The sequence below is a fragment of the Melanerpes formicivorus genome, unplaced genomic scaffold, assembly GCF_026170545.1.
Source record: "Melanerpes formicivorus ecotype bairdi unplaced genomic scaffold, bMelFor1.0.p_v2 SCAF_74, whole genome shotgun sequence".
In the NCBI taxonomy this organism is placed as follows: domain Eukaryota; kingdom Metazoa; phylum Chordata; class Aves; order Piciformes; family Picidae; genus Melanerpes; species Melanerpes formicivorus.
Genome location: NW_027142426.1, coordinates 2,690,651 through 2,708,056, shown reverse-complemented (window position 1 = coordinate 2,708,056; position 17,406 = coordinate 2,690,651). Strand labels below are relative to the sequence as shown.

At 40.2% G+C, this 17,406-nt stretch overlaps 1 protein-coding gene across 1 annotated transcript; it reads right to left on the bottom strand.

Moving 5' to 3' along the window:
* Window positions 1-554: 554 nt before the first annotated feature.
* On the bottom strand, window positions 555-17,406 carry RUVBL1 (RuvB like AAA ATPase 1). Its single transcript, XM_068163782.1, has 11 exons — window positions 17,182-17,406; window positions 16,392-16,478; window positions 15,708-15,840; window positions 11,688-11,839; window positions 10,364-10,453; window positions 9,363-9,512; window positions 8,225-8,288; window positions 6,833-7,031; window positions 4,742-4,844; window positions 1,441-1,532; window positions 555-1,145 (listed from the first exon to the last, which is right to left on the bottom strand). Exons 1-11 carry the CDS (start codon window positions 17,320-17,322, stop codon window positions 986-988), a joined length of 1,371 nt encoding a protein of 456 aa, XP_068019883.1. The 5' UTR covers window positions 17,323-17,406; the 3' UTR covers window positions 555-985.

Here is a 17,406-nt window from a genome sequence, read left to right as displayed (position 1 = left end):
TGTTGCAGTGTTACAAGGGTCTTAATCTTCAAATCATTTAATCTCACAGTGCTGTGAAGAAATCAAGTATCCATGCTTCACAAAACAAGGAAGCACACCTTGTGACCAAGAGGCTAAGGCTAAGTTCATGCAAAGCAGGATTTCACTTTTAGTTGGTAAAATGTTCCTGATTCCAGGAGATCAAGGAAGTGGGGATAGAACAGAGTGTAAAAACAAACAGCCAGCCAGGGTGGAAAACAACTTTTATTTAATTCCCTTTAAGAAAACCCAAAGAAAGGTTAAATTGCTCTGGAAGAAAGGCTTTAAACAGGGTGAAGATAATTACCATTGTGTGCTTTTGCATTCTCAGGTGAGGTCTTCAGAAAATAAAACCCAAGCCCTACAGCCAAGTAAGCACTTCTAAAAGGTCCCATTACCATTTCTTTCCTTTGCTGTAGATCTGGTTTTGTGTTGCAGCTCCATTTTACTCAGATCTGTCTTTTTTTAATTCCAACTTACTTTGGCTGGTTCTTCAGGCAGGTTAACACCCAGGGCAAACACATGCAAGCTCCCAATAGTCTTGAAACATTTTATTATAAAGCACTTCAGACACACTTTTTTTTTTTTAAAACAAGTTCTCATCTGTGAAAGGAAACTATTTTAAAACAACATTCATAAAGAAAATAGACTGTTCTTAAGCATTGACTTCGGTTAGAGCTCTTCTGTAATGCAATCTAAAGACAAAACTGATGGCTCAAGAGCTGTTCATTTCATATACACTCATAAAAGGAAGACTAAGATGTTACACACAGCATGGAGCATCTTATTGTTGATTAATGAAATGGGAACACTTAACAGTTAATTTGGGCCTGACAAAACAGTCCAGCATTTAAATATTTTTCAGTCCCAAAAGAGACAAACCATTAACAATTTCTCACTTGATAACTAAGCCAGCCCTGGGTAAGGGTTAGAGCCACTTCAAAGCATCTAACTTGGTATCAGCTCTTCATTTCATGTACTTCTCCTGTTGATCAGCCAAGATTTTTGCTGAGGATTTGGCATCATAGAAAAGTTCATTTATTTCTTCAATATGCTCTTTCTCAATGCTGTCTTTCCCATTAATCTTGGCAAGCAGGTTAGCTGGGGTCAGTAACTGCACAGCGTACCTGCGATCAAACAGAGGCTGATGAGTAATTACAGTTCCAGCATTCCCAGTGAATGGAATAAGTGCAGGGGTGGGAGATTTGTTAGGAAACACATGGCTCTACCAGCAGTATAAAAAAAATGTGCAAGACTCTCCAGCATGTATACTCCTTAAAAGAGGAAAGAGAATTACCACTGTATTTTTTCAGTGTTAGACCACATTCTTGAATGGAAGACATTTGTCTCACTTCCAAAAGTGGGTTGTCCTACAGTGGGTTTAAGACCCAGTCATACCAAAGAGAAAAGCACACAACTTACCTTAAAGTTGTCTTGGTACCAATTTCCCCTAAATGGTTTAGGGCTTCTTCACTAATATTAATTCCTTCTGTCTGTGCACGAAGCTTTATGATCTGTTGGGATGAATGAGTTAAGTGAGATACCAGCCCAGTCAATCAGGATAGCTGCTTATTCAGTATTCAGTATCACTAAGGTTGGAAGAGACCTCAAAGATCATCGAGTCCAACCTGTCACCACAGACCTCATGACTAGAGTAGTCTGGCAACTCTGCCAGGTTAGAGATGAGACATGCTAAAAAGTGAGATGATGTGGAGAACTAACCTAGTGTAACTTACTACTAAACTAGAATTTGTACAATTCTAAGTCTCTGAATAGACAAGTGCAATGTTGAAAAGCTCATTATCACATAAGACAGGTCAAGTAACATATCTGGACTACCACATACTAACTCTGCATGGTTACCAAAGTGTACCTGCTAAAAAAGGAGCAGAATGAGAACTTAACACAACAAAAAATAGAAGAAGTATGGAGGCAGCAACAGTTGGAATCTCGTGGACAACACCACCAGTCAATTACTAAGTTTTGCAGTATATCATTGCCACTACACTGTAATGCCCTCCAAAGAGCCCTGCAGAAAGCTATGCCCTTTCCTTAGCAGCTCACACTCTTTTTTTCACTCAATTGACAAGAAGATAGTAAAATAAATCAGAAGTTACTTTCTATGATTCACCTATTCCTGCAAGTAGAAAATAAAAATAAAAATCACTAAGAAGAATCTAATCTTTCAAGAACAGTCTCAGGCTTGTACCAGTTTGAAGATCTTTACAAAGTTGGAGAGCAAGATATCACCAATAAGCCTGAGCATATAAAGCTGTAACAAAAGTGGCACAAGTCTCTCGGCAGTGCGTATTACCAGCTGAGTGATAAGGGGCAGACTGGATAATGATGTTGTGTTGTAGTGCTGAGATAACTCTGGAACTGCAAGCCTCATATAATACAGGTATTTTTCACTTTGGCAGCTTTGTAAACAAGATATCAAGCAGCACTCGTTTAAATTAAAGCCATAAAAATGCGCTAGAGGAGTCAGGGTAGGGAACAGAGCTAGAGAGGGGCTTGAGATGGCAGGAAGCTGAGCTAAGATGTTAATACTGAATACTGCAATTTGCAGCAGCATTTGCTCATTTCAGATTGAAGAGTTTTTTAGTCTCTTTTAGCTCACCTAAACATCCCCTTCCCTTCCTTCAAATACTACTCCTTTATTCTTTCCCTGCTAGAAGCAAGGTATCTTGAATGCCACATCTTTAACAACCTTATTACAATAACTGTTTGGTGAGCCTTAATGAAGGGCTGGGGTCTGAGCCATTAACCCAGGAAATATATATATAAGCAAGCTGCTATGAAATAGGAAAATAACAGTTTATCAAGTAAAATTCATTAGGAACAAAATGTCCCAGTTATAGCCTCTAATATGATAGGAAGTTTGATTACAACAACACCTGACTAGAATATGCATAAGTGAATTTTCTCCCTGTTCTGGTTATCTGTGGGTCTTACTCTTAGTGGAGCTACACAATGGGACTCTCACTTTATCAATACAAAAAGGAGTATTTTGAACTAGTTACAAACAATACACAGACAATTAATATGCTGATAAACCAGTTGGGAAAGGTCAAGGCAAAGAGTCTCATGCAAAAAAATCCTAGTGAAAACTGCCTAGCATGAATGAAAAATATGGGAGCAAAAATAGAGAAATAAATTTATGGATGTCTGTATTTTCAAAGCCCCCCAACTGTATTTAGCTGGAAATCAAAGTTAAGTGTAACTCTGGTCATGAGGTCTGTGGTGACAGGTTGGACTTGATGATCTTTGAGGTCTCTTTCAACCTTAGTGATACTGATACTGATTCCTCCTCTTCTCCTGAGAGAAGTCATTTAAAAGCCTTAATCTATGGGAAGATGAGATTACCTCACTATGGGAGCATGATATATGGGACAATGTCTGGACTCTTTTTAGCTTTAGGAAATGCTACTGTAAACACTGCCTTTCTTTTACCCCTGTGGAGAGTGGAAATCACAGCATTATCCAGCTCTTCTGAAAGTCAACAGTTCAGAAACAAGCTCTTTAGTAGTGTACTATCTGCACTATAATACAGCACGCCAGGCAGGTGTTATATACAGCAACCTTAACAAAACATAACTCATGAGTAAATGTTCCTACTCCCCTCATTACACAAAATTCAGATACAGCACAGGGAAGTGCAGAGAGTCTGCAATGTCCCCAGAATGAGTGAAAACCATGCCTTTATTTGTACAAAACATAATCTTCTTATTAAATCACTGGGCTGCATCTACTGTAAGCTGTACCACAATGCTTTAAAGTGTCCTTTAAGGCACCAAAAAATTATCCTGAGAAGGGCTCACAACAGCCATATGTGAAAAGCTCCTCAAGAAAGGAAGCTTAGCCTCTAGGTTTATACTCGATAAATGCCTCAGCTTCACCTTGGCACTTATCCAGCAGGAGGAGACCATTATCTCCTGACAATGCTTTCCTTCATTGACACTATCTCTTAAATAATACAGAGAATTGACATGATAAACCTTAATGTCTTCTGCACTGTGTCACTTCACAGCTTTGAGACACTAATGAGGGGGATCTTTGACACGGTGCATCATAATGGCACCCGAGCGTTATAATCGATACACAATACCTTGTGATGGCTGCAGAGGAAAAGTTCCAGGCATTTAAGAGCATCTCTCTGCAACACTTAACTGTGCTTGCATTTCCAAACTTGGCTAGGAGCATGAAAATCCTCCCAGTTCAAGGAGACAGGCCTAGTAGGTTAAAGCTGTCGTACAGTGCATGAAGTGGCATTCCTCGATCCCTCTCATCTCTTACACTGAGGAAGAGTTTGCTTGATGTCTGGGACCAAAGGTCCCAAAATGTAATACTTCATCTCATAGCACCTGAAAAAGCATTGCCTGCTGGAATCTGCAAAGTCTACGCAAAGCACATCTGTGCAAGAGATAAGGTCAGCTACCCATCACACTATTTCAAGCAAGCAAGATGTCACTTTCAGCCCTAGATAGGCTTCACAACCGCAGGACCCATCACGGGGTGGAAATCAGACAGAGGAACTGCATGCATAGTTTTAACCATCTTACTATAAACAGTTACTAAAGCAGCATGCATTGAGGAAGCGGTAAGCTTTCTGGCACAAAACTTGGTGACCACAAAGTGTTAAACAGCTCTACAGCAACAGCATATACAGAGATGTAGCAGTAGTCCTGATAGACTAGAATTTCTCTTAAAATGCTGTGCCTACCTGCTTCATTTCTTGGGGTGTGTACAGCATGGTTCGAATAATCATCACTCTGTCCAGCAGGTCCAGTGGTATTCCATGAGGAGACACTACATCCTCTGTTCCTCTAAAGGAGACACCAGATCAGATACCATTCTGAGTTCAGCACACCGAGTTCACCAAAATCCATCCTAAGGGACTACACATCTACTCGTTTACAGTTCTTGTGTCTTTCCAGAGAGACACGCTCCCCAGACAGACACAAAACATTCTTGTCTGAAGGTCATACTGGTCAGCCCAAGGGAAACAAATACAGTTTCTGGAGCCCTTAAACATGCCACTCAAAAATACTTAAGAGGTTGTGCTTTCCATCACGTTTCCCTGCCTTGTATCTTACGATGCAGTCTTATCTAGTGTTCCAAAGTATCTTCTGGCAAGGAACAAATAATTCTTACTAAGTTGTTTAGCAGTATCAGTAGAAATTATATACACTGTCACCTATTTGGAGAACATCCCCTCTTGCTGAGTAAGTCATTAGTCTGTTCAATCCTTTCCCCAGTCCTTGCAGTGATTACTGCAGTGATTACATTCCATGCTTGCAATCCAGCAAACTGAGAAGTGAAGGTCTGTGGGCAAGGTACAGAGCAGGATTTAGACCCACAACCATTTTATTGGTTTGATGTACAACGCCCAACAGCAAAGGCTGCAGAGACACCTATTCTTGGTTTTCCACCACAATTTGCTGTGAAGTAAAAAAGTGACAGGCACCCACGTTTTGTAAGATCTATAGAGATTACAGGTAAAAAACAGTTGAGTGCTGGTAGAGAACTACATTCTAAGTTGAGTGCTAGTATGCTAATATTCGGTCACTGTGGCTTGGCTATTGAGAAATTAATGCCCTGAAATCCTCTGCTGTAGACTTGAGACAACAGCACACTCTCCTAAGTGATTTCTGCTCTTATGAGGTTACAGAATCAACAATTCATTTTTCCCCAACTCTTTTAGAAGTCATCAGCAGGCAAATCAGAGCATCACTCATTACTTGAGATAGCAATATACAGTTATAAACTTGCTTTTAAGGGCTTACTTTAGCCATATTTGACACAATTATTCTATGGAAATCTTTTCTTCTTAAACATTTTTTTTCATAACAAAAATCTGCAGTGAAGGTACCCTGGCAGATCTCTATTTGCTCTACTTTTTAACAAGACAGTCTTTTCATGCCTTTACAAAGACAGTGTTGCAATCTCCACCTCAAGGTGATAAGCCCTTCAAAACTGTTTAACTTCTAAGCAATGCAAGCAGAGAAATATTAATACCAGATGAGGTGCTAAGAGGGAAAGGAATGGCTGGTTACACAGCTGAAGTGAATCAATTGAAAGAGTAGCACTCATTGCTAATGACAGCTTGTTCAGACATAATTAAACCTAGACCACAAATTAGCAGTAGACCATAAGGAAGTATCTGAAAGAGGAGAACACTTTTACTGAACATGCAAAGAATGTCTTGTGTGGGTGCAAAATATTGACGTGGAGACACGCACTGCTGTGGAGATGAAAAACAAGTTAGATGGTAAGACCAAAGAATGACAAAAAAGCCAGACCAACATAGCAGGAAATAATGAAGGGCAGGGAGAGGCTAAACCATGACATGCTTTAGCAGGAAGAATGGGAAGCTGAAGTCTGATGCAATGGGGATAGCAAACAGCAAAATGAGAGAGCAGTGAACTATGATATTAGAGGTTTGTATGCCTGGTGCTTCTGAGGTCCCTAATGTGGAAGCAACAGATGTGTTGAGGTATCCACTGAAAAAGGTAAGTGTTACAGATCACCCAGGAAATAAGACAATTCAAAAGCTGTTAGAGAAAGAAGGATGAGTCAGTGTAAGTAAAAGGAAGAATTCCATTCTGTTTAACTCAGTCAGCCTGGCATTAAATGCCTGTCCCATCACGAAGCTCACAAGCAGTTCTTAAGCACTGATGCGTCTTACAACCCAGGGATTATCACAGGTGCAATACTGGGGACAAAAGCCTTCCATGCTTCTAACTGCTTGTACAGCCAATTCTGAGGTTTATGGACCAATGAAAAGTGAAAAATTCAATTTCAGACATCATACCTGATAACACAGTTCCCTCGATTGGAAGCAAAGATGACAATGGGAGAAATGGAAGACTCCAGAGCTCGGTGCAGGTATGTGAAACATTCAATGTCCAGCATGTGAACTTCATCTACAAAGAGTACACCTGGAACTAATTCTGCGATGCCTTGATCGATGTATTTATTTACCACCTTATTTATCTCTCCTCGAAGTTTGTCTGAGAACAAAAAGAGACTGTTAGTTGCTCTGCTAGAGAACTGTAGGTCTGTGTGAAAGACTAAAAGCAAGCACAATTCTCTTTGCATTTTTCATGGTTTGGTATTTTACCAACACAGGGAAAAAAAGAAAAATCTCTGTGATACTGAAATTCTGTGGCATTCACTGCTGTGCTGGGGAGACATTTGTGCAACAAAATAGATTTAAACTAAACTTCTAGCACTTCACTGAGGTAGTCTGTGTCCCCTCACATGGCTTACGAAAAACTCTTGCTTTTTGTGGGTTTAGGGAGCTTGGCAGAGGAGAGGGGGTAGTCAGTCAAGCCTCAGTTTAAAACATGAGACTTGAGAAAGTTTCCAGGCATGGCTGAAAACTGAAAGAACAAAATATGGCCACTGTATTTCAGCAAGAAATGTGTGTAACAACCAAAAAAAAGGCAAACAAAAACCCAAACAAAACCAAGGCTACATAAAATTTCTGTGAACATATAGGTGTCACAGCTATGCAAGATGATAATAAATCTGACATTAGAATAAGAAAGTGACCCCTGGTGCAGACAAAGTACTTCAAAAGACTGCCATTCAAGTTAGGTATTGAAACAAACTTGGATCTAAATTTAGATAGTCACTCACTGAAACATCATTGCTTTCAAAGCAAAAACAGATCATGTTTTTTCCCCTGCAATGATGTGTAGGTAGGAAAAGCAGCCGTGCACTGACAGCACCTGCCTAACGAAGACCCATCTAAACTAAGCCAAGGTTAGGGTCTTTAGAAGCCATTTTACTGCCCCACAGAAATTCAGTATGGTTGCTTCCTGCAGGCATACATCCTAACAACATATTTTAGATTCTTTTGTTCTTCAGTTTGGCTCTTTGTCAAAACCTGAAGCTCATGCTTTCTGGCAGGAGTGTTCTGAGAAGGGGGATGGCACTAAGCATTCTGAACGCTTTCTCCCCAGGCAGACAGGCACAGAGGACACTTTGTATTTCATCTCTCTCTGTGTGAACCAATAACATGTTGTACCATTTCCAGCCATTGCAATCCTAGCAACTCTATCACTGTTTTTTTGCAATCTGAGTATTTATGGATAAACATTATGGAGGCATTCACTGAGAGATGGTGCAGGAACAATCCTTCTCTAACTTGCAAACATATAGGTCGTATTGGTCTGAAAATACCAGGCAGGATTCATACCAGTAATCTCAGTTTTCTTAGGCTTCATCAATTGTCCCATCATAGAAAGGATGTCTTGCCCACCCTAGGAGAAGAACATTATGGATCAGCTACAAGGTCACAGAGTCAATACATACTGTGAGAATTTTAGAGAACAGAAAGTGTTTGGAGTTGTTTCTAGCAGTTAGCTTGGTACATTACAGCAACAGTAGCTGATAATTTTGTCAAAGGTTAGGTCACCACTTCGGGAGTATTCTTAACATGCATTTAGCTACTTCCTCACCCTTTCTCTAGCCTCATTCATTAGGAGAGCATGAAAGAAACAGTCAGATAATCTTCTTCTAAAATACTGACACAGAGAAGCTCTTAAGTACTAAAATTCTCAAGGAATGCAGAGACTTGGATTTCCTGCATACACAGTAGGTGTTCAGCCTGTAAACACAGGAGCAATTATGCTGAGTTTTAAAGAGTTTTGAACACCTTGGATTTTACATGCAAATTATTTTGTTGGAAAAATTATGTTCATTTTGAGATGGGGTAAAGGGCTTGTATGTGACTGTAGGGATGTCAGTCTTTAAACAAAAATACTGTATGGTTAGTGGTGTTTGTTTGTGAGACAGATGGAATCCCCCCAGTAACAGGTTTATGTTAAGATGCAGCAAGGAGTAATTCTCCCATTTTCAGTTCTTTGTTGCAGTATGTTCAGAGATCTACAGAAAGTCGCAAGAAAACTTAACAAGAGGCTATGAAACACTTCTGAAGGAAGCAGGATCGTCAACAGAATCCACAGCAGTCAAAAATACTTAGTGACCTTTTATTATAGTCCTTGCAGTTTCCACTTCATGGCCTCAAAACCACAGACACAGAGCAGAACAAATTCATCTGTGTTCACAACTTTCAACCAAAAAAGCGATGTAGATCTGTCTGCTGCTACCTCCTATTTGTAGGCAACTTTCCTTTGGGAGAGAAAGTAGTAATGTCTTTTTTCTGGTGAAGAGGAACAGCCTAGACTGTTCACACCTGCTGATTTTCCTACAGGGGAATTTTTAAGGGTGATTTAGGACAGCTCTAATTTCAACACCTCCTTGATTATTCTAGTAAGTATCACATATATGTCAAATAATTTTTCAGTAAAGACTTCATCTGTGGAGTCAGATACCTGAGGTCGAGCATTGGCCACATCCAAGTCATGCAGGGTGACATCCTGAATAATTTCCTTTTTCTTGTGCACATCACCCTTTGGCAAGGGAACATACTCTTCAGCTTCAAGGTCAAATTCCGTAGCATAGATATCACACCTGCCTTGCCTCTGAGGAAAGGCAAAGAAGAGAAACCCAGGTACAGAATTAGTTTCAGTGCCAAAACCTTGAGTGGCACCAACTTGATAAAGATAAAGGGCTTTAGTTCACTATTCCAGTCCTGACAAGCTCCAGCTGACAATTCAGACATCCCACTCCCTGCTTAGCAACAGGCATACCCTATCTACTGATCAAAGCTCAAAAACTGTTGAAAAACACCTGATATTCTCAGTGTCAAGAATATTCCACTCCTCTCTCTCCCCTTCTTCTGACTGTATGCAATTCTTGCTAAAGGACAAATCCAGCAGATTAACCAGAGATTGGGAGAACTGTTGAAGACTCCTTTGTAGGTGGGTGATTTATTATATGATACAAAAATATTATGCTCATCCATTAAACAGCAAGCATCTCTGTACACTGCTTTCTAAATCAGATATGAAAAGAATGCTAACTAATGCAGCATTCCCTTCTACATGTATATATCTTGTGGAGAAAATACCAGAGCGATAAAAGAAAGATTAAATACATGCACATGTCAGCCTGAAAATGACTAAAGTGGCTTGGGTTTTTTACCCCCTTTCCCTTAAAGATGTCTTGATCTTACAGAAAAGAAAATTCATCCAGACAGCATCAGTGATAGCTTCCTTGCCAGGTGACCTTAATTGTGAACCAGATGACCACGTTCTTTCAGTGCAAGAGAGAATTTTCTCTCCAGATAAGGAAAACACTGGGCTCTTTTCAGAACTTACATGTAACCATTTCATGTCAGTTAAGGTTAATAAATCAGAGCCTTCTGACAAAGGCAGAGAAAGGTCTGCAAGAATACATACACCTGCACAGAAGTGCAGAACTTCTCTTTTACCTTGACGGCTCCACTGTTTGCTTCGATGTAAATAACGTCACCAGTTTCCACTCGCTCCTTCTGCAAGCTTTCAAATATGCTTGGGTCCAGCTGGAGACAAGCAAGCACCACAGTTGGTCAAAACAGTTCCATATTGTCATGGTAATCAAGGAAAAAACATTTATTCTAAAGCTCACTCCCACCAGACAGAATTACACTGCAACTCCCCCCAAAGCTGTGGCATTTGGAATAGTGCTAAAGCACAAATCTGAAAAGCAGATGCACGGAGCTTGCTTTCTTCCAGAAATAAATCTGCTATCTGAAGGAAGTGATGGTCAAGTGCTAGAAACATGTATCACAAAATATGTTTTTTTTTGTAATGTGACCAGGTATTTATACCTGGGAAGCAGCATTTCTATTGCTTTCTAGCAAAACTTTTTAAAACAAACTCTGGCCATAGCACAGAATGATGCCACCTGATTTCTTGAGCTTTTATCTTCTGTGGAGCTGAGTGAGGGAGTGTGGATATGGAATACATTAGAAGCTTTTGTTTCAGTACATGTTTATTCACTTTTGCTCTGCATCTTCTTGTTTTCAGAGTGAAGAATGGAAGATGATACTTAACAATAGAGACAGCTTTCAGTTCTCTTGCGCTCTGACAGGGAAATTGAACAACATGGACAGAGACAAGAAAACAAAGGGAAAGTGGGTCTGAGCTGGCAGCCTACCAGCTCAATTTCCAGTTCTCTATCAAATACTCCCTAGAGCATAGTGACAGAATGTGCCAGAGAGAACAATTTATACTGAAGAAGGTAAGATTTTCCAAAAATCACCTTCAGAAGTTTGGTCAAGAATCAGGAAAAGACAAACCAAACAAGATCCTTCTTGTACATTTGTTACCACAGACATAAATTTATAGGAAGGCTGAGTGGGCATGTCCCAGACTGAGACAGAACATAGTTTAGATTCTGAGCTCAGTGTGTTTTTCTGTGGTACTAGTAATGCTGCAAAACTGCACCAGGACCTCCTCCTGCTTAAACGTGCTGCTAGCTTTTTCAAGACAAGCAAGAGTGTTCTACCGAAGTGCAAAGTAACAGGGGCTGCACTGAGCAGTGGATTTATCCCCAATTTCAACTAGACATTTGTCTTGTCTCCTGCTGGATATTCCATACAAAGCAGATACACATGCTCAGAAGTAGAATAAAGTCATCTAGCAAAAGGAAACAGCCTCTTGGCATCTCTGCTGTACAGCGATGGGCATCAAGAGCTTAAACTGGATGCAGACAATAACAGTAACACAGACCTCAAATAGTTCAGGAATTTTTTGAGACTCTACCATACATACCTTCAACTGTTTGGTTCCCTTTGCAGTTTTAAGTCCTATAATTACATGGCTGATTGTTTTGCCATACCCTCCCATAGGATTTTCAGTCTCACATGGAGTTAGTTCTGTAACTTCTCCTTCATAAACCTCCTTGGTCTCCTTAATCCTCAACCCTACAAGAAATTGTTTAGAATGGTTTTAGTGCACAAATCAAAGGCTGCATCCATTCAGGAGTCTGCTGCATTAGTACCCACAGAATGCTGCATTACCTTTAATAATATTTGTAATTTTCAAAAGCAGAAAGATCAATTACTGTTTTCTACTAAACTATTAAGTGATAATATTCACCCTGTTATCAGAGCAAAAGTTCAGCCCAAGTTCTGACCTACAAAGCACTTTATTAAAATGCAAGAAATTGTTTTCTTTCTGTGTGTTCCTATTAGTCCTTGAAGCAAGTGTCAGTATCCTCTCTTCTACCTCCTCCAAAGCAGGGATCTGCTTGACTTGTTCCCCTGTGCTAAAGGCAGAGAAACAGTTGATCTTCTGAAACTGAAGATCAGCGACACTAATACAACTGCAATTTTTGTACCATCAGAAAAGTCCGGCAAAGTAAAGAAAAAGACAAGAGAAAAATATTAGCTTCATAAAAAATGTTCAATTTTAGCAACTGAGTTAAAAATAGCCCAAAGTGACAATTGTGTTTGGACCCTGTGAGATTAAAAAAAGGCTCATGTTTCATTCAAATTAGTTTTCAAGTTAACAGCAAAAGCTAAGCTCGATAAATTTTAGTAGAATCCCCTGGAATGCAAACTTAAAACTGCTTCAACATAGCTGACAATGGCATCCTTCCTTTGCTGGTTTTCAGACAGTTGAGTAATCATCATAGTATCAGGGTATCTTCTATTCTAGTCACAAGTGTTGTAATTAACTAAGTTACTTTAAATTGAGGAATAATATGGAGCTGAAGACTTTTAAGGCTAGACTGTTCCAAAGAAAAAACACTATCATCACCACCGCCACGACAATTATGCAGACGTTCGAACTACATAAAAGTTCAAAGAACCCACATCTGAAGAGACTCCATAAAGCATTTTATGAGACACACATGCCATACCAAAACTAATGAATGGGCTGTAACAAGATATAAGGAAGTCATCCTGCCCAGTCTGCGGCTATTAGGACTTTATAGAACTTTCCTTGTTCCGTAACGTTTCATTTTGCTTTGAAATAGATCAGACACTTCACCAATAATCTTGACTTGCTGATAGGGGAATATAAGGAACTGACAAGTATGAGTCTGTCTCCCTCTACTGGACCCAAATTAGGGCCAGGATTTGAAATGTGAGAAATAGATTAGCTGTGGACAACATGGTCATTTCTTGGTCACTTTCTCTTAGGTAGCACTACATAAAAAGTTTTACATACAAGTTAATTTCAGACACACAGAAATAATGAACCCTTAATTATAAACCTGACCTAGACATGGCTGCATCCCACAGGCTGCATGTGCAAGGAATGTGAAGCAATATGTGAACTATTGGTGCCAAGAAGTGGACATCCACAGGTGTTTTTTTTCCTGTTTCTAAACTTTCAGCAGGAGCTCTATTCTGCTCTGAAAAACTGGTAAGCCCATTTGTGTGTAGTGTATATTTGGTGTGCTGCTAATGTGTATTTCCCTTTTTCACTTCATCTGAGAAGAATCCAATTCACATGCTCAGGGTCTGCCCCAGAAAGCAAACCGAAGCTGAGTCAGTGAGGACAAACTAGAGGTTTGCTTCAAATGCACAACTTTGATCTCATGCAGTCATATAGATGTGCCTATAAAAAGGATATTTGCAGATGAACATAGGATGAACAAAGGTGATTGATGCTTTGAACTTGCTGCTGATTATCCTTTCTTTTCAAATGAATCTGTACATATCAACTACAAATTTCATTCTCAAAAGAGCTCTTCAACTTAAACAGAGCAGCATTTCCTACTGGTTCAATAGCACTATATGGACTTAAATAGTGCCTGTTTGATTTACTGGCAGTTACAGTTTGGAGACACAGGGAAGAGATATGCTATTTAAGTGGCTATTCCAGTAGTTATTTTTTACTGCAGCTGAGCTCTAACATTAGCTACTGTCATCATTCTTGCCAGCTGCTAATAAGATCTATATAGGATTAATCTCTCTCAGCTGAAGGTTTTTTAACCCATACAACAATTCCATCTTCTCATTTCCCACTCTGTCTTTTAATGTTTCTTAGGTATTACAAACTCTCTACTGTAGCCCAAGCAGTATTTGACCACAAGACTATGACATATCTGTTCCTGAAAGACTCCCAACAACAAAAACTCTGTAAACTCAGAGTCATCCCAGTTTCTTTGTAGTGATAGGTCCAAACCAGTCAGCCAAAAAAAACCAAAAAGGGAGGTAAAAAATTGATGTTAACACCCCTGCCATTTGTAGAAATTCAAGTGGCTAAACCCTCTGAAATAAAAATGCAGAATGAGCAACAGGTGCTATATACAGAACCTGCTAATAAGAAACTATACACCCACCCCCCAAAAAACCCTCCAAAACAAACAAAAAAAATCTAAATTAGTGTTTTAAGTAGTGGTTAAGGGTGAGCTGAAGCTTCTCTTGCACCCAATCACAGCTGACACTGCACTGTGCAAACAAAACAAATGTTGTTTGTTGATTTTTGGGCTTTTATTCCAAAGCACACCCTTGTATATTATTTATATGTCAGGCAGGGAAGCTAAAATGTAACTGAATTTTAAACGTGATTGGGGAATGTTCCATTATGAGAAACAGTAGTGATTAGTCCTTTAAAATATTTTAGAGATTACTTTTTCCCCTCCACACTGATAAAAAAAAAATTCAATAAAGGTTGCTATGAAAATGTGACATGGAATTCAACAGAAAGGAATAAAAGAAGTTCCATCTTTCAAGAACACCAATATTTGTTTAGAAGTGTCTCTGTATTGACATTCAGGGAATGCAGGGAACTAACAATGTAGCTGGCTGTTAAACCTCAGAGAGTTAAAATACTGCTATCTCTAGAAATGACAACATGGATGGCATAAGTTTCATCTGTAGGTTCAGGTTTCCCAATCTCTGACAGGGAACTTCATCACATCAAGGAAATATTGCAGACTACTCAGTCTCTGGCTTCCCTCCCCCAGGCCCTGCCAGATTCAGGGTAACCAGAAGACCAGAGACTACTGAGAGCTGCTTTCTTATAGAAGTCAACGGAATACTTTTGTTTCATTGCAGAACTGAGAGACTTCTTCACCTTGCTGCCACCAAATACTTAGATGAAGTCCAAGGGGAAACATGGTACAGAAACCAGGAAAATTAACTGCTAATATGTCCAGTACTAAAATCAGTTAGGCTACCCCTAGCCAATCCTCACACAAACAAAGGCCACTTCTGACTGCATTTATCAGCTGTCAGCAGCAATTATGTAAGAGATTTTTAGATACTTATTGAGGCTGTGTTGCAAACTCAACCAATTTACTTCAAGCTTGTAAAAACACTCTGGAATCGAGGAAGACATTAAGTTAAAGTATTTATTCTGTTGGCAGGGAACTTTCTTTGTGCTTGCTGGAATACTGTCAGCCTAACACTGCCATTTGGGAGTCCCTGATTAAGACTGTTTGCTTAGTAGGGTGAAATCACTGAAATAAAATAGAAGAGCACATTTTTCTGTCTACAGATATTTCTGCTAGCATAAGAAACGAAAAATAACCTCTCTTTCATTTTATTCAAGTCACAGACAAAGACTGGAAGTGAGGATCTGAGAAAGTGGAATAAATTGTAACCCAACAAATAAATTATGGTTTATAAACAGAAAACCTGGCTCCTCATTACACAGCCCCTTGGGTGCCCCAGAAAGATGTTAGATTTCCTGTGGGGGAAAAAGATTCACTGAATTAGGATCAGCACTACCCAACCCCACAAAATGCACTAATCTGGAAACCACCCTGACCACTGAGAATGAAGAAAAGTAAAATAAACACCAGGCAAATACTTTTCTTTCTCTGAGACTCACCAATTGCACGTCGGAAGTTTTCCATTAGAACTTCTGTTTTCTTGATCTCGGTGGAATAGACCTCACTTCCAACCATGGGACAAAAAGGAACTTTACTTCCCAGTTCCTGAGAAATAGCTAAAGCCAAAGCAGTCTTCAAAACAACAAGAGCAAAAGTTAATTTTCCTCATTCGAAATATGACTTTCCAACTGTGAGCTATCAATATCCAGCCTATTCTGTGTGACATACTGCTCACATCTAAGAACCCTTCTCTGTCCCACTAAGTTAGACACACACAGTGCCTTTTACCATAGATTTATAAAGCACCTTAACAAAATGATAGTGAGTACCTGAGTTTGACATCTAACATAAATGTAAAAAGTCTTAAATAAGCAAAGCAAAAACTACTTAGACTTTTTAACATGAAACTAGTTTCTCAGACTCTTCTTCAGAGACCATACTACTTATGTGTTTGGTAACCCACAAGAAGTGGTTCCACACTTACGCCTGAAGACGCCACTGAATGCTACTGTGTTGATGACACGGCACAAATGAAAATACAGAGCAGGGAACCATGTCAACACGTTGATGAAAAAGATTCCAGCAGATGAAAATATAGTGCAACTACTAACCTGAAATGCTTCTGAAAACAAATTAAAATATTAGGGAATACCTTATTTGATATCAAAGAGGAAAAATAGTACCTTGCCAGTTCCAGGCGGTCCTGCCAACAGCACAGCTCTGCCAGCCATCTTCTTGCTTCTGATCAGTTCCACTATAACCCCACAAGCCTGTTAGGTTAAATATTTACACTGTTAAACAAGTGTTGCTATAATTTCTGTTCTAACATTACTGAAAATATTCAGACATATGAGGTTTTGGGAGCTCACCAAAAATACTTCACACACACACAAAAAGGGAGACAAGATCAGAAAAATCTCCTTCCTAAAACTCTGTGACACAGGCACTTAAAAAAAAATCACAGGCAATAAACTCAACTTAAGAGCACAGGTCTTACCCCCTCCTGGAGTTGCAGGCACATAGAAACGTTTAAGAATAACACAGGAAATGAATCTTTTGACTTTCAGAATGACAGATCTGCTGCTAAAGCACCCGACCAGGCCTGACACTGGGCTGAAATGGAAGCTTCAATCCCCACTTGCACAAAATCTCTTTTGAGTTTCTGTAGGCTTCATTGCCTTTAATGCCCCAACTTCTACGCCTAAAACCTGGGAGACTCTGGTGTCAGCCAGCTTTGCGGTGTAAAGAATATCTTTCATCACCCGCATCGCTTCTCACACAGCGGAATACACGGAGGAGCGCTGACAAAGTCTTTCTAACTTCACTCACTAACGGGACTTAGAGGAATACCCAGTACAACCCAGACCTGTCCCCCACACCGCCCGGGGCCCCTCAGACTCTCAAATCAACGGGGGTGGAGACTGCAGAGCCCCGAGGAAGTCTCAGCCGGGCCCTGCCACCCCTCTCGCTCACCTCCCGCGCATTCTCCTGCCCCACGAGCCCGGCCCCCGCCGGCTTAGCGGTGCCGCTCTCATCCAGCCCCAGTCCCTTGACATGGCTGTGAGCGGCAATGCGCTGCGTCTTCGAGGTGCTCTTCACCTCCTCGATCTTCATAGCGGGACAGGACAATCCCCAAACAAGCGCACTCGCCACACGCGGCCCGCGCGTTACCAAGGCTCCCGGCGCGCGGCCACCTCC